This window comes from Camponotus vicinus, unplaced genomic scaffold (genome assembly GCF_025532165.1).
Source record: "Camponotus vicinus isolate PSW18456_S1 unplaced genomic scaffold, iyCamVici1.0 SCAF_8, whole genome shotgun sequence".
NCBI lineage: Eukaryota > Metazoa > Arthropoda > Insecta > Hymenoptera > Formicidae > Camponotus > Camponotus vicinus.
Genome location: NW_028141980.1, coordinates 11,817,889 through 11,836,605, shown reverse-complemented (window position 1 = coordinate 11,836,605; position 18,717 = coordinate 11,817,889). Strand labels below are relative to the sequence as shown.

General features: G+C 37.6%; 2 protein-coding genes across 10 annotated transcripts in view; one reads left to right on the top strand and one right to left on the bottom strand.

Moving 5' to 3' along the window:
- Positions 1–18,717, top strand: part of Tmtc2 (Transmembrane O-mannosyltransferase targeting cadherins 2) — a 265,630-nt gene that overhangs the window by 146,547 nt on the left and 100,366 nt on the right. The gene's annotated exons all lie outside the window — the stretch shown is intronic.
- The window catches only part of LOC145975691 (uncharacterized), a 113,734-nt gene that overhangs the window by 86,319 nt on the left and 8,698 nt on the right, over positions 1–18,717 (bottom strand). For 7 of the 8 annotated variants that reach the window (XR_014440052.1, XR_014440053.1, XR_014440054.1 and 4 more), the window contains one exon: positions 10,847–10,975. Coding sequence is in view for 3 of the 8 variants with exons in the window: in XM_083106351.1 (XP_082962477.1) it covers positions 10,903–10,975 (73 nt within the window). In the remaining 5 variants the exon portion in view is untranslated. Of the gene's footprint in view, positions 1–6,080; positions 6,109–10,846; positions 10,976–18,717 lie in introns of those variants that run through there. The other variant, XM_083106352.1, reaches the window with a different exon arrangement.

Below are 18,717 nucleotides of genomic sequence, written 5' to 3'. Positions count from 1 at the left end.
ATTGTTTACCGACGTGATAAGAAAAAGCTCGCTATCACCTGACTAGTGACTAACCAGAAAGCCTTTGTGTACATGTGCACGCGCCTGCATGTGACAGCTTTAATATACCGCAGAGCTTGGACCTCTCTCTCTCTCTCTCTCTCCCTCTCTGTCTGTTACGGGGCTATTCTCGATATTCATTATTAATAAGGCGCGCGAATCTTTTTAGAATGAAATAGAAATTATCACGGATCTCATCTCAATGTCACAGATATCTAGAAGAGTTAATCAGCGTCGTACAAAATTAAAGGGAACTCCCATTGAGTTTCATTTTGCAACCTTCATAAAGCCTAAAAAAAGTAAGAAAAAAGGATAAAGAGAGAAACAAAAAAGAAACGCATCTATAGTCGATCTGCATCAGCAGGTGTAATATACGCGTTCGCGTTGGTTCAGATTAAAGAGAGTCTTATGCGAGCTACACCGTAGCGTTATTAATCTTCGAGGAAAGTCTCAGCGGGACGGAAAAAAGGGCAGAAGAGAGCGGAGGGCTCCTTGGAGGAAAATGCCGGCGGGTTTGCTGAAACGACGCGCGAGTCGCCTCTGTCAGATCTTTCTCTCTTTTCTTCAGTTTATCTCGCTCGCTGCCGTCGACGTCGTCGTCATCACGTCGACAACCCAATTTTTTCGTTCGCCACGATCGATCCCGCTCTCGTCCTTGCGAAAATTCCAGTTTAATGTGTGCCTTCTTCTCACGCTGCTCATACAAGATGAGGGTGACGTGAAATCGTCGCATCCCGCTGCATTCTGTTTACCAAGAGACACCTCTATTTAATCCCGGTTAACTTGTATTTCCCGGCGATGTTTCTCGGACAATGTCCGAGTGGTAATAGCTCCGCACTCGCTTAAGGAACTCGGTCAGACCACTGCAGGAACGCGAACTACTGAGCCCGGGCTGGATACGCAGGTGGCTTATTAGCGTCAGCTTTGAGCAATGGCATGTCGAGTCCCCTTGGAATGAGCGCGGTGCAACAGATTCGTGAAGAAAGAGAGAAACTGTAGTTTATCTTGTAGATTGAACGTTCACATTCCTCACAGTGTAATGCACTTTTCCATTTTTAAAGGTTTCGAGATACATTGCACAACCTCTTGCTCGAAAACACTGATGATAAATCAGATATATTTGAAGAGTCGAAATAATCAAGGAAAAAAGTCTATTTAGTGAATAAATCTCAAGTATAATATTCTATATATTTTTTTTATATCTTGCGAATTTCAAGACATTATAATATTGTTCTGTATAAAAAGATATCTTTTTTGTTTTTGAAAATAGATATTTCAAAAGATTTATCTACGATTTCTTTCTCTTTTTATATGTATGTGTTCCGTATTTTAGTAATCGAATAAATTAATACATTAAACCGACATTTTCTGCGAGAGATATGTTTAGAAATGTTATTTGTCCAATGAAGTGTTATGAAATTCTCCTAACACGGGAAAATTAATGGACGATGACACATGATAACACGTTCGATTCGGGCTATTGCATTTGATCATAATATCTCGTGAATACAAATTTCTCGTAATTTCCACAAATATGTATATATACATGAACACGAAACTACGATGTAAACGCGTGTATATATTGGTACTGTTATATCATTATATTAAATCGTGTTAACTCTGTTGCTCCGAACCAGTCATATTTCATTTATGTTCTATATCCGACTTTTATCTTTAGAGCGAAACATAATGGAAATTGATAAGAATTATCTCCTGTTAATACATTGTGTCGTCGCGCGTGTTATATATATATTAGAAATCGAAATACGAGCGAGAGAATTAAAAGCGTTCCATTTTAAATTTTCGTTGCCTTCGAAAGCTGTCGAAACGACTCTTGAGTGCTGTACGAGAGGAGAGTTTCTAAAATCTGGATTAGCTACAGCCTCTGATACTAAAAGCAGATGGAAATTCTGGATTTACATTAGAACGTGTTGACCTACAGGCCTGCACTCAAGCTTAAAGTTAGCTTGCTCTGAGTGGCAAAGGAAAAGTTAAGCCTCGCTTTGTAAAGTTTTCTCATCTGTTGCGAATTTTATCGTTACCTTTCCCGCGGGTAACGACAAATTAATTAGTCATGAAAAACGTCGCCTTAAGCGCGAGCGTGATCTAAAATATTAATTAGACTCGCTTGCGCTGCAGTTAGGAATTCACTTAACCGGCAATGCTTTCAATCTTTTAGTGCAGCACAAATACACGCATATACGTATATATATACATGCGCATACTTTCAACAATTGCATCATGCGAATATTGAAAAGTCGTCGACTCAGAAAAGATTTCTTTTAAAAAGAGCTATTTCTTAAAAGATTTCTTAAATTTATATCTGATGCTTTGTGAAATGCTTTGCGCATTTCCTTTATCCTTATAGGATTCAAATTATATTCGGAATAATTCCATCTCTCAATTTTAGATCAAAATTAGCGCTTTATTCCTTGCATTCGCATTGTATTGTATCTTTTCATTATATCGCTCTGTGCACAATCCGTCTCGTTTGTAAATGGTATCTTCTTGTTTTCGCCGATTTCCGCGAGCCACGAATTCTTCATTAGTCTTGGCGGAGCTTGAATGAAACCCCTATGTCATTGGGCTCTCCATCGGTCATGCCGGAATAGTCAGAATACCAGGACACTTCCTCACGAGGAATGCTAAGAGGAGTTAGATTGTGACGTTTCATTAAGACGACAAAGGCGCCTTCCATTTCCTCTATATCTATATACATACATACATATATATATGTGTATATATGTATCCATCCGGATTTGCCGTGTCCCCCTTGATCACATTTTGCAGACATAGAAGTACACAGAATGACCGACATTGATCGTAGAGGCTTTTAAGCACAAATTGGAGTCTAACCGTAAACACATTATGTTCTATTCGATTCAGTCTCATCGATCTTTCGCATAACGAATTAATAGCGCATTGCTCGAACTGCGCATAATAACAATAATTAATTGTGACATTCCTATCACATGTACAAGCTTTTCAACTACTATTTGAATCTTCGAGTTTATATAACATTACGATACGTTAAAAAGATAATAAAAAAATAAGAAATAAAAAAGATACGTCGCTTTAATAATATGTAAATTTTTATGGACTTTAAAATGAAAATAAAAAGTTTGGATTTTTTGTGATTTAATATTATATGTGATTCATTCAGCAATTAAATCGAAAATTCATACAATGTAAAGAGAAGTATTAATTAATACATATATGAGAATAATTCACTTAGAGTAAGAGCCCCATCGCGGAATATATCATCTTTATCAATTTGCCGCTTCAATTGTCAGAAGCAATATTTTTCCGGCCGCGCGAACCATCACATCGGTCAGTCCAACCGCGATCGATCGATAACCCGCGTGATGACAGAACGACATGTGACGTGACACGCGAAACTTGACCCGGTTCTGTCCCGCCCAAACGGTTTCTCTTGCGCTCTCCTCCTCTCTCTCTCTCACACACATTCTCTGTCATATGCCGGAAATGAATCGTCAATGATCCTAATGACGCCGGCATTTCGAGGCCATCCCGGAGCGTGAGCATCATTAAACCGACGCGTTTCATGTAATTCAGGTCAACGTTATTTTGTCGAAATAATAGGCGCGACAGTCACATTGTTTTGTTGGAACCACCAATGTGCGATATTCTAGCGATGCATACGACATTATCTAGTCATCTCATGAATCTACCGGTGCTGCCAATCTCGGATATCAAAACCATTGTATAATAACAAACAAAAGGATGATCTTCAGATACGATAAACACATTATATATATTAATTTAATATAAATTTTATTTGTAGATAATCGATTGTCTTAGATTCTTTACCGCGAGTCTTCATTCCGCAAACGATACAACGCACTGAATGATTCCTTAAAACCAATGTTTCATGCTAATTTCACTTGGTTTGAAACGGCGAATTATCGGAGCAGAGTTTGGCGCCAAAGTTGAAAGACAGAGGGAGAGAGAGAGAGAGAAAGGAATCGAAGGCGAGAATTAATCGTTCTGCACGTTCGCCGTGTGTCCGGTTATATTCGTGCGATCCGATAATTACAGATCGCCGCGAAACAATAACGAGTCCGCGCCGCGCCGCGTCGGTCGTGCCGTCGAGCGCAATATTTTACTTCTGCCCGGGCAACACTGACGCCCGGCTAATATTTTTCAACCATGGTCGAGCAGCCAGCCGGGCCGTTTATCGAGGGTTCCTGACACGTGAAATCCATCGTAGTCGTAGTCTTTTCCTCCTGGCCCGATGTGCACGAGCGAGCGGGCGAGTGAGCGTGCGCGTGAGCCTAGACTCACCCTTGTACACCTCCCGAGATACCGCCGACCTCGGTTACAACTCCCCCCCTTCCTCCCTCAGCCGGAGTCTCTCGGCTCGATCCTGGCTTTTTTCCGCGATTTTTTACACCCCGTAAACAGCACGCGTGCGATTGCTTTCGCGAAATTAAAAATAGAGCGGGTCTCTCTCCGCCGGATCTGCCGTTGACGTACGAATTTTTATTTCGCGTTACCAAGGGTGGAGGTTTTTCTTGTCTCGGAGTGAGCGCGTTACGTTAATGGTAGGGCTCTGTCCTGCAGCATGATGGAAGATGGAGCGCTCCCGAAATCCCTCAAGAATCTTCCCGGTACCCGATAAACAATTTCGGATAGCTCGGACGTGCCCTTAGATTCTCCGTTTTCGCGTCCGCATCTTTCTTATCCGCACCCTTGTCAAAGCAAAGAACACTGTCCATCGGGTTTTGACCTGTCCTCCAAATAAAACCTTTCGACAGAAAAGCGGGAGCAAAGGACATGATGGTCATGATTTGATCATAAATAAGTGAATATCTCTTCTATCTCTCGACTGATAAGATGTTAGTCGAAAAATAGCTTAAAATTCGCGATTTTAACAAATTTTCAGATATATATAGATAATAAAATAATTAATCTTTAATAGTTTTATAACTTAAAAGCATTTTGAGAGATGGAATTTAAATACTTTTCCATTTTTAGTTTGATGTTCTATATAATTTTTATAATTATTGATGTTAGATGAAGTTATAAATAATTATAACTAATAATTAATATTCCACATTTGTATTTTAGAAAGCATTTTGAGAAATGGAATTTAAATACTTTTCCATTTTTAGTTTGATATTCCATATTTTTGTAATTATTGATGTTGGATGAAGTTATAAATAATTATAACTAATAATTAATATTCCACATTTGTGTTTTAGAAAGCATTTTGAGAAATAGAATTTAAATACTTTGCCATTTTTAGTTTGATGTTCCATATTTTTGTAATTATTGATGTTGGATGAAGTTATAAATAATTATAACTAATAATTAATATTCCATATTTGTGTTTTAGAAAATATCCGTGGAAAAATAATGGCAAGTTTGTGCGAGTTTGTGAATATTTGCAGGGAAAAATATTCACATGTGATTTATAAAATTGACATTAAATATATCTTGATATAAAATCAAAGGGTTAAACGGTGACAATATTTCAGATATAGCGCGATGACTAGGCGATGGCGTTACTCCCTGACATTTGTCAGAATCTGTCGGGAACATGACCCGCAGATAAAGAAACTCGTTGCTCATGTTAAAATTATTATTGATGATCGCGATGTACAGTGACTTTGCGCGATAACGTTGAGGCGAAGGAAGAATAACGCGATTGTATTGCCTGATACAAATATCGATTTTCTTTTCATATCAATCCCACTTGTGCGTATTTACACCCTAAGAGATAATATCGGCGCGCAGTTTTAGCATAACCATATTTATTTAAATATGAAAATGTGGGGTGTTTTCGGAGTGTCATCAGAAATATTTTACTCGATGGTGCTTTTTGACATTCATTGGCTATTGCATATTCTATCGATGGAAAGTACTTCCTGCAACGAAAGAGCATAATATATAACGCTCCATTGATATATTTTGGAAAATCTATGCACGCGATTCGCTTATTCGCACTCACGGTTTTCCATATTTTAGTTAACGAGAATCCACATGGCGTAATATGCCATCATCGAAAATGGTTACAGCACTCGTCCGTGTAACGTAAAACCTTGCCTAGCAACATAGTAAAGGGATTATATTAAGTAATTGAATATTGTCACGGCAATAACGTATTCGTGCTGTACGCGCCCAGCATTCTCTCGACATTCTCCAAATTCCCCGTAATATCCTTCGATAAAGCGCTCTCTACGATTACATTGCGTCAATCATCGAACAATCGATTATCGAGTATGATAACGCTATATATCCATCTCTATCTTTCTTGAAAACGACAATTTCACGTAGTCCGATTATCGCTTAAATAAATCACCGCGAATTTATGATTTGTCGAAGATGCGATCAGTGTTTATTAGCGGCTTATTCGAAGCTAATAATGGCAAATGTACAAATCAATAGCGAATCATATGGTCAAGTCGAATCTGATTTAATTTTGAAATGAATTTTCAGATAAGTAAACAATGCACGTTGAATGTTTAATAAATAATAATTATTTATCAATTTTATAAATACTGAATAAATATCCAAATAATTTTTCATAATTTTATCATAAATTCGAAAAATGTTTATATATTGTTCCATTTACTTTACGATGATGAGATAAACTATAAATTAAAACTATATATACCGTCATTCGAAATATTTATCGATCAGACAAATGACAGGCGCTTCACGTAAAAGGAGGTGCGTGTGTCATCCCGCCTGGATTTTTGCCTCGTGGAGTTAGGCCTCGTTCTCAGCCCGTTGAAGTTTACGACGCCCGGCCGCATGAATCTTATCTACGTGCCGCAGGCACTACCTTCTCCATCTTCTCGCGCCCCTTCGCCATTCCTTCCGTAAGGTCCTGGCCGTCCCGCCCGATCGATCTCCTTTTAGCCCGCTGCCACGTCTATCAGGTTTCCCGTTTCATTTCATCAAGTTGATCCGGACTTTCGACGCCTTCGCTTTCGCCCTCGCACCCGCACACGATCTCTCGTGTGAGTCGAGATAGAAGGATTCCCTCTCTTTTTCTTTTTGACTCTCTATCTCTCTCTTCTTTTCTCCGCACTCTTCTCTCGGCGATAAACGCCGTTCTAACTCTCTCCTTTCATTCTACCTCTCTCCCTTTTTCCTTTTCTCATATCCTTTTGCTCTTTTCGTAAGCCAGCATTGACACGACCAAGTAACTTCTTATGCCATCCTTTACCCCTTCGTCCTCTCCTCCGTCATACGGGGTTTCCTGCTTGCTTTCTTCCGTTCACCTACCGCCTGCCATCTCCCGAGTGGAACGTTCTACTTAACAATAGAACGCCGAATGGAGAGAGAGCCGGCATCAACCCTCAATCAACAATACCTCTCCGCGATTCTCTCGGGGGCCCCAGATATATATACGTTATGCCTCCCCGCGGAGATCTTATGTGCGCGCCATAGAAAAGACGGTATCATCGTTGATTCCACCAACAGCTACGTTTAGACTCCCTGCGGCGTGGCAGCGAATTGGATCTGCCGACTGGAAAGAGGAGGAAAGGGAAAGAGCAAAAGTCATCGACGAGGAACGAAGATGCAGGGGGAAAGAAAAGAAGCTTTGAACAATCATATGCGATACTCATCCCGTTACCCATCCCTCTCAAATGTACGACCGCAATTTGAGATCCTGCCATCAGAGAAATGGGATTCATCCGATTTATTCCTACCTATTGTACAAACGAGAGGGCAGGGACTCTTTAGCTTACTTTAAATTACATTAGAGCGTCTTAGTGATCGATATATAAAACTAACATATATATATTTCATGCATTTATGCTTATACATTCTCGTGTTCAAGTCTATAATTAATGTGTATTATCAATATATTATCGATTTTGTTTTATTAAAAAAATTTTGATATCGAATTTCCAGTATCAATTAAAAATGGTTATATTTTTCTATCATAACATATAGTTTTCCTTCTCTATTAAACCTAGTAAATAAAAAATAAATCTGTTGATAAGCGGCGTTATACTTTTGCAATTTCTCAAGTTTATTTTACGAAATGACTCATCGAGAGTTGGAGAATTCTCAGAGCTCGGTCCTTTATTAATCGCAGGCTTTGCGTTATGGCCTCGCGGGCCCAAACGATAAAGCGTCCCTGAAGACCAGGTTTCTATGGTCCGGATGACTTCAATAAGATTGCACGACGTTCTTGTCGCGGTACAATTACTTGGACCACGGAAGGTTGCTGTGGCCGCCCTTTCATTTATCAGACTGATCTCGTATCCTGCCTTCCACGGGGGATTTCCTATTTATTCATCGTGGCAATTCGTGCATGGCTGCATTACGTTCGCCGTAATTTCGAATTGTATCTTGAAACTTCCTCAAATCTTATATTTTTGTTTTACGAATCAGGACTATTTGATTAAATATATGCTGAATAAATAAATTTCATCGATCTATGCAAACACATACACATACAAATCTCGATATTATAAATTCTGAAACTATAATCATCGCATGTATCACTGTTCGAAATGTGCAATGCCTGTATATATTAATGAATAATTTTTGAGAGATGTATATATTAATGAATAATTTTTGCAGATTTTTACTTATATTTGGAAAACGAATTTTACCAGAGCAAAAAATTTGAACGGACTCTATATTTTTTAAATAAATTCTTTTAATTTTCAACGCAAACTATGCTTTAGTAGCGTGGTAAATTTAAAATTGTAATTCCACAAAAATAAAATCCACTTTTAAATGAAATTTGTAAAAACAATTCATTTACGTAATTACATAATTGTTTGAAGAAGAGATGTCGACTGTATATCTCTGGCAAAATGTTGATCAGATCTCATGTTTCTAATTATCATTTACATAGTAATGATTGATGTTCCTTTTAAATGTCCCAGGACTCTTGGTATTCACACTGAATGTAGTTAAGACGAATTTCATTTGCGCTTTGTGTCGAAGCTGAGAGTAATTTGGATCTAAAAGAGATAATCGTTGCTTCGACGTTGGAAACGAAATTATACGACCATTTCTCGAGACGGATCAACGGAATAACGTTAGCTTTATGTAGATGTGTCTGGACGATTTATATTCAGACGGCAGGACCATGATGAGACCATCTCTTTTATTAGCGCAGTCGGACGGGTACCTACGGGAAATCCTCTGTTTTTCTTTCCGACGGCCGTAATATTACAAACTTGGGCTCCCCTGAGTAAACAGTTGACTGTTCTTTGCGCGCGCTGTCTGACGTTGAAACATTAAATCCCATGAAACGGGTGTCATCTACGCATAATTTCAGGAATTTTCGCATTGTCAGCCATGTCATTCGCTGACGAAATTGGAATTCCGCGCATTTGCATATGTATACGATACACAAGCTGCTGTGATAATATTCCAAGCGCTCTGATTCAAACACACGCGTTTCACGTTACAAAAATCATTTCAATATATATTTTTTAAATATAATGAAAAATATTCCAATATACATGTCTTAAATCTGTTACAATTTAATTTGTTATAATTTCGAGCACAGATAAATGTTAACATTTATCAGGAGAAAAAGGTATTTCAGCAGTACGTTTCATGCTGTCCATCATGATTAGGATTATCTTAAATACATTACGCGTTAGACCAGCTTATACGCGAGTACGTTTGTGCGCGCTATTGCGGAAACTCTCCATTCGTAAACCGACATGATTTGCAAGATGTTTTAAAGATCGATTGCAAATGCATCTTCCACGAGGATTCGCATTTCTCTTTTTGACGTGGCTCGCTTTGGCAAAGATCTGGCGTGCGTTTTTCAACGTCACGCTCGAGCACATTGGATCTGTCGATAAAGAACGCAGTAGCGGCTTTTACAACGTTTCCCAGGATGAAGAAACGATGCCCATTGAAACATCATAAAGGGATACAAAAAGCGATGTGAATATCTATCGGGGATCTAAGTCACAAGACGTCAAAAACCAAGGAATTTGACAGTTAAGCATCGAAGAAAACTCATTAATTTTATACAGCTCTTATCATTTTTATCGATATTTATTACATTTAAAAACTTTGAATTTATGACATTTGATGAGGAAACGTGAAAATACCTTTTATTCTTCATTCAATTTTACGATGGATGAAATAAATAAAAAAGCCATTTTATATCCAAAGATATGATGTTCATTTAAGAAGCTCAGCATCAAATATTGATTAAAATGAAATAGATTAAGTGTAATAATATAATGAATACTCAATATTTAAAAATAATATTGAGAAATATAACTAGCAAATGTCACAATGAATTATTGACAATGGATTTTGCAGTTTATTCGCTTCTTTTATTACTTTTCGCGGAAACTTTCGTCTTCACCTTAAATATATCATTCCACGCGACGTTCTATGCTCGCTGATTCTCTCGACTCCTCTAAAAGTGTCCTATAAAATCGATTAGCGGCTCGATGCAAACGGGAAGTTGCGAATATCTTTCGTTCGGAGATCGTGGGATCATTTCTCGGCGCTGAGAAAACCCGTTTCGCCGATGAGGAATATAAGCGGTGTCGTTACGCGAGAACCAATTGCAGCTGCGACAACCCTTTGAATCGGGGGAGGAGGGTATGCGATTGAATGCAAAACGTGAGACAAACGGAGAGAAGATTGGTGAAGAGAGCGATTCGATAAGAGAGATGCAAAAAAAAAAAACACGCGAGACAGGAAACGGGGATTCGCGTAAAGAGCGGATCGAGCGTGTCGTTATGAGAAACGTCCTTATATAGTGCGAAACACGAACGAAGCGACGTAAAAAAGAGCAAAATATCCTGTAGCGATACTAAACCATGATACATACCATCTCACGTCGTAAAGAGCACATTGGCCGGCGATATCGGTAGCAAAGTTTAACAGCTACACGTTTTGCCACCTGACATTTCCGTCGACCTCGTAGCTTCTTCGCGACACGGTTCCGTCGATCTGTCGGCTGAAAAAATATAAATTTTTTTCGTGCATATATGTCGCTGCAGATTTGCATTTCAGAGATAGTTTAAAATACCAATGTTATGAAGAATGCAAAAAATGATAGGGATTCGTCGATGCAATAATATAGTTATGAAACTCGAGTTTTGTGAATTTCAGTTACGTATTTAATTTTCGTTGCATTGTATAATATAAAATCTGAAAAATAATATATATATATATATTTGACACATACTCTCGCGCCATATTTATCATTTCTATTATTATAATCACACAATTGGCTATCGCAAAATGCGATATTCAATAAATCTCGTTAGATATTACGATTCTATTGTTATAAATCTATATAACGCCATGTAATCCGTCGAATAAAACGATGACGTGTTCCATATAACGCTTTGATTCGACAGGTCACAAAGATAATCGAATATACTCGTAGCCCGTCGATTTCATCGTTTCACGAATACATTTCCGTCGACTATCACTTTGTTTTTTCCATCAAATGGTCAACTATAGGAAACAAATTTCAGCAAAATACATCGAAGATTATTACAGATTAATAACTTGATATTTACTATAACGATGCCGACAAAATTCGTTCGCGGGTAATAGGTTTATATGGAATACATAATGCTGCCGCGGAAGTATGCTAATGATTATTTTATGCGAAACGATGGTCCTCTCTATGCGAAACGATTTCGCCATAAACTGTGGTCAAACTTAATTTTCCGCAGAATTCTGTTCCATATATATTTTCTATATCGTGCAATATTTTAACGTCGACGATAGCTAACGGTTTGCGCGATAATGCGCGATTTTGTACAATGCATTTGTAATGAAATTTATACCGTAATATATTTTAACGTAAAAAATGTGAGAAAATAGAGAACACAGAAATACACGTACGATATATGTATAAAACTTGTTTAACTGTATCTGTTTGGTTTATATATTAACTATGTAGAAAATAAAAAAAATGTTAAAATTTATTACTTTCTTAAAATACGTATATGTTTTTATATGAGGTTTTACTTTATCACAATCTCTAATTTCGTACTGAGCAATTTTTCCACGGATACAAATATTGTAAAATCACGGGAATGTTATTATTATTTTTAAAATATTTGAATTTAAAAAAGTATTTAATAATATTAAATTTTTATTAAATATTGAAATTTTTATAATATTCACATGCGTATATGATTTTAAAGAATCAGCAATATTTATTACATACAAAGAGAGAGGGAAAGAGAGAAAGAGAGAGAGAGAAAAGCATATTTTTTAGAGAACATTGAAAAATATCATGCTAAAAATTAAATTAGCGCTATATGCAACTGGAGCGTATGTTCATTTGCATAATGCTAATTATAATATTAGATCCGACTAAAAGTTAGCTTTTTCCGTCGTTTCGATTCCCTCTTGTTTCCTCTATTTTTATAATTTGCGTTGTCCTCGCATCCCCGAAGCGAGTACGCTCAGTTATGCGTGATAACGAAAGCCGGCAATTTCACAATTTGATAAGACTGAATTTATGAACGTACAGTACAATAAATACCTATCTTTTTCGCCTGGCGTAATCCCGCAAAAATCTAGCCGTATGTTTAATCAAAACGCTCTGCATATGCACAATAAAAGGAGGGTGGCGCGTATTTTCCGCGTAATATTCTCTACCTTATGAATTACGATATAATTACACGCCCGAAAGCTATCTCGACTCCGATTAACTTTTGCAATTAGAGAAAACGACGAAAATTCCGGAAAGTTTCTCTGGCGGCTACAGGTCATAGTTTTAAGAATATTCGCAGGTCCGTTGCCTTGATCGCCAGGCAGAAAAATCGCATCAAAGCGATATCAAACCGGCGTTCGCGAAGTGCCTTCGTCTTCGAGGACCGACATGGATGATCAGAGTAACGATGGTTGGAAAAGCATAACGCTCTTAAACTCCACTGACAGAAATCGATATTCGCGTCCGTGGGCTCCGTTGGTCCGATTCCTGACCATAACGGCGCTTGTTAATCCCGCTAGATAATCCGGTTAGCTTAGCTAGTAACGGCAAGAAAAGGAATGCATTGTGAATAGAAATAAAAGGGGAACACTTGCAACTGCTGCAGCTTGATTTCGTTCAATTCAATTTGGTTTTTTGTTAAAATTTTAATAACTTAATTACTTAATTAATACTTAATTGGTTTTTTATTAAAATTTTATTACTTAATTAAGTTATTTAAATTTTAATAAAAAACCTAAATTCAATTTGTGACGTGTGGAAAAAATTAATATACTTTCTTAAAAAATTAATTCAACATTTTCTTAAATTACTTAATGTTCTTAATTACTCAATATTTCATAATTACATGTCAAATAATAAAATCACACTTAAAAGCAAAACCTTTTCTTGCGAAACGTTGAGTATGACTTACATTTAAACTGTCAAATTATTTCATCATTTTCAACTAAATTCACGTAACAATAAAATAGGATTTCCAGTTTCATTTCTAATGGAAGAAATTCAAAAATCTAAAATATAATTTTAGAGGAATCTTGCGCAATACATAGTTGTAACGTCCACGGCTGCTCTTTCATCGAACATTGACACAACTATTGCTCCAGTTATGATGCAATATATTTTAATCGACCAGAGATAGTGACCTAAAACACAAACTATAATCCCGATGCAGACGCATCCGTTATAACCGAACTAAACTGCATTAAGGCGGATGCAATGCGCATCCTGCTTAAGATCAAGACGGTTGATGTGGAAGACGGAAGAGATATATAGATAGAAGGACGTGGAGAACACTGCGGGGTGCAACCGTGGAGAAGAGCCGGACGGCATAGCTATTCAAACTATTCGAGTTGCAAGGAATTTCCTGCACCCAGTCATTCCAGTGTACACGGTTCGAGACGACGGTGGAAAGGGAGACAGGGTGCTACACATATACGCGCGTACACAAATCCATCGATGCCATAGTTTCCCGATGTAACCGCAGTCGAACGAGCACCGCTACCCTCCGAATCATCCCCCCCTCCCCTCCCCCACTTCGAAACGCATTGTGGCACGTGGAATTTGTCTTCGGCCCAATGAATGGGATTACCTACCCTCGAATCGCCGTCGATTAAGCGATAGGGGTCCACGACAGGGGAGGCAGTCGCGTGTGCCTGGATACCAAAGGCACATATGTGCGCGCGCGCAGCCGGTAATTGTCGACGGTATGTAGAGAGGGTTGTAAATTTACTGAACGGTGACGCCTCATGAAAAATGAAGCCGTGTTATTTGCGAGGTTTTGTAAATATGGCGCGAAAAGTCATAGAAGTCTCCATGTATTAAAATTAACGATAATTGCGTTGCAAAAGAAAGTTATAAAAGTAGAAAGTACATAAAAAAATGATTAATTAACGAAAATATAACAGCAATTTAACAAAGCTTATAAAATTTCAAAAATGAAACTTTATCGAAATTATCGAAAATAATATTTCATCTTTTAATCGATCGCATTAAAAACATCAAGTCAGCTGTTCAAACTGTGAAATTTTAATGTTTAATTTGGAAAATTAGTTTAACATGGCAGATTATATAAAGTTTAGAAATATGAGTGTATAAAGTAAAAAGAATGAGAATACATGAATGATAATTTATGGAGTCGGAATAATGTACATTGTTGAAAACGTCAGCTTGAGAAGGCAATAAATTGTCCCTCGCTTCTCATAGTCGCGAGAAGCCCCTGTAAGCTTCAAGCGTTATCGTGAGAGTTTACAGAAGACATATCTCATTTCCGGAAAATCATAGTGCAGAATTCTGAAATGTAATTTTCGCAATGGAGAAATATCACATGTGTCAATTATGTCCTCCATATATAAGAATTATGTTTCGGGCTTGCGGTGTTAAAATTTTCAAAATTACTAAATATAAATATTCGGATGTAAAAATTGCGAAAATTCCATGGACTATCATCTAGTTTAAGATCTTAAAGAAAAGAGGATTTTTCAGAGAATTTTTAAAATACTATTTATCACAATCCCAAAAATTTTGAAATCCACGAACCACCTCAATTCCGAAATTGCAGCATTTCCAGATTTCTGAAATTCTCTAGAAATTTTACACCCTCATATTACAAGATTGAATCCTGTAAAGTTTTATTTTATCTTCTCTAAAAAAATACGATGTACACAGCAAAAGAGATCTTAGTGTTATTCAATATACTATGTCAACATAACATAGAGAAAATTTATAAATTTTAGTCTCTTGAACATGATTTTTTCAATTATCAGTTATTCAGTTTGCGGTGCTTTTTTGTGATATTGTACCAAACTGCTTTTTAAGGATTTACAACGTTGATTTTATATATCTTTATAAATCGACTTTATCGTAGCGAGAATACGCCGTCTAATTCCTTCGGCGTCGTTTCTTCTCTCGGAGGAAAGCCGTATTATATAGGCAAACTGCGAAGCCTCGTCGATATTGGCGACACGAGCACGAGTCGTAAAAGATTCTCTTGTACCGGGCGCGAGCGAAATCCCCTCGTGATCGGAATAACGAGTTCCCCGGCTCTCTGCACGATCTGGTGTGCGTGAATGGGACCCGTAGGATGGAAGGGGGCAACTTTTCTCCTGCAGCCACCCCGTGCGAGAGCAAGAAACGTGCTCGCTATCGCGCTGCCGATCGGGAACGTACAGAGTGCGATTTCCGGACGAGGCCATGAATTTTATTATAAAACGCGCGCGATAGGAAGAAAGACAGAAAGAGACAGAAAGAGAGTCGGAATTACATTTCCGGATGTCGGACGAGCGAAATTCGGCCCGGCGAACGAGGATCCTCGATGGATATCCGGATTTCGCACCGAAGATCCTCTTTTTATTTCGCTTTAATTCGCTCGAGAATATCATGCGCCAAGTGACACGTAAGATTTATAATTGCGCTAATTATTGTAAAATAGTAACTGTCACTGATAAAAATAAAAACATTCGATATACAAGGTTGACTTAATATTTCGTGCATTCTTAAAAATAATTATATAAAACGTTATATAAGTTTATATATATATTTATATAAATAATTTTTTTATATTTTTTATTCATCACTTTACTATAATTTATTTTATATATAATTAATAATAAACGATGTAATATATGATTATATTTAGAATAATTCGCAATCTTCAGAGAAAGAGAAAGAGAGAGAGAAAATACTAAAGGTACAATATTAGAAAAGATCTTACCAATATTCTTCTGTACACATAGATTTCAGAATAAATTCCTACGATAAATGAAAGATCCAATAAAATATTAAGCCACGATTATATCGAATTAAATATTTACGCTACATTTCTCGAGAAAATTCGAAAAGCCAATATTAAAATTTGCTGAAAACGTTCATCAGATTATTTTCCGATGGCATGGGTGGCATTAATAAAATTAATTAACCTGATTTTCGTACCGCTGCAATTACACTCATCCTCATATTACATTTAATTATGAGATAGCGTATAAATATCAATAACGTTAATCGAGCGCGCGTAAAGATTAATGTGTTGATCATTTATTTAAATTGGATTAATCCGAAATTATCTATAATATTAACGATTATTTTAGCATGTAATCTTATTTCATAGTTACAGATAATAAGTACCTCGCAATTATTCAATAATGTCTATACTTTATAATTCAAATCATTTATCTTTTCCATTTTTTCTAAGATATTTATTCTATATCGAAAATCCATTAATTCGACCGTTCTTAATCGAATTCGAATTCGTCTATAATGTGCTTATTATTGTCGACTATGCCATCTGCGCTATCTGGGTTAAGCGCGTGACTGTCCTGTCAGGACGAGGTCCTTGGTGGGTATGGAGTTGAAGCAACAATGCAAAGAGGATCCTCGAACCGGTCTTCGAGTGACCCAGTATCGACTCCACCTCCCTGCTCCTCGAGCATTGATTCTCCATCTTGGCCAGGTTGGTCCTTACCGCAGTAAATCTCGTATATCGGAAGTGAAGAGAGTTATCCACAAAATACATATGAGCCATTACAATTTCATATGAAAAATACGATTGATAATTTATCTTCCTTTTACTGGGTAATATTTCGAATAAACGATTCTCCAATAAAGTTATTGCGAAAGAATTAATAATTTTCTAAATACCATACGAGTATTTTTGTCTCAACTCAATATTTTTATATCGATATTTCATTCAATTAATACTTAATTTAATTGATTTTTATTTCTTGTTAATCTCAAACTTCATTTTCACGTTAGATAAATAAAAGTCAAACTGAAACGGCTACATTGAACGTTAATTATGTCCTAAAAACTGAGCATAGCAGAAAATACGGGATATTATTTTAGAATCACACAAATCATATGATTTTTTTTATACATTAATATTCGAAGTATTGCTTAATGGAGTTATAAAGTGCAATGATGATATTTTCATGCCGTAAAATAGAAACAGCCACAGAGAAATCACGTGCATTTATAAGAAATGTGTGACTCGACCTATGACGACAACGTTACCGAAGTCGATAACGGTGACAGGAAAAGCCAATGATAGAAAAAGAGAGAGAGAGAGAGAGAGAGAGAGAACTCAAAATGGAGAGAAGTGAGAGCGAAATCTAGAGAATCTCAGTTCTCTCGTGGAAAACGACGTGCACCGGCAACGTCGTCGCTAACGGTCGTAAATGGACCGTCGTTGAGGAGGAATACGGTGAGGGAAAGAAGCAGAGAGAACAAGAGGCTGCCAGATGGATGGAGACAGCGACGAGAGGCAATGGAAAAAGGGAAAGGAATAAGCGGAGAGGGGGGAGGGTGAAAGAAAAGAGAACGAAAAAGGAGATACCTTTATTACTTGAAGAAGAGCGACCGAGAAAATAGAGAGACAGGTCGTCTTCGCCTGTGGCAGTCTGCCAGGATCTCGCGGAGAATGCGAAGGACGAGGGCGAGGGAGATGTATCGAAGAGACTCGGTTGCACGTGGGTGGAACCTGGAGTGTAAGCGGAAAAGAAGACACGCGACGCACGGTTGAAGGGATACGCGCATCGCGATATTGCCTCAGGATCATTTTCTATGCAAAATAAAATATTGCAGATACGACGCGGCCACACGAAGAATATAAACGAAAAAAGAGAAAGACAGATAGCCCGAAATAAAGGCGGTTTTTTTTAGATAGGATCAAATCCTATACGAAGTTAGAGTAGAAAGGGACACGCGCGCAGACGTTGAAACATTCGATTCCGTGAATTTGATATTTCCCTGGGGTGCACCACAGCCATACGTATTCCCGCCTATTTCCGCCGCTGTTTCGGAGGATTCCGGATTACCCAATCGGTCACCATGGCGGTGTTAAAATATACAGAGCATGCCGCAAGTTCCATCCTCTTTCCTTCACTCTGTGTCTCTCACCCCCGGAGGAAATTTCTCTTCCTGCCGAATCCAAGGCGGATTTCTCTTTACGGAAAATCCGATCGACGCCCGTAGTTGGACACAACTTTTTAATTTTCAACTTGGTAATTAAGCGTGGGATTGAAACTTTGTTGAAATAAAGTCCCCTCGGGATTGATTGCGAAATAAGCTTTTGTTGGCCATTCACACTTTAAAAACTCGATTCGTATAGCTCTGTAATCGAGCACTTTGCAAAATTCTTATTAAGAGAATTGATTCTTACTGAGTTATTAAATAGGAATACGTGCATGATTTTCGTGATGAAATAAATTTCCTGACAAGAAATGTGCAACAAGCAGAGCGATTCATTGTGA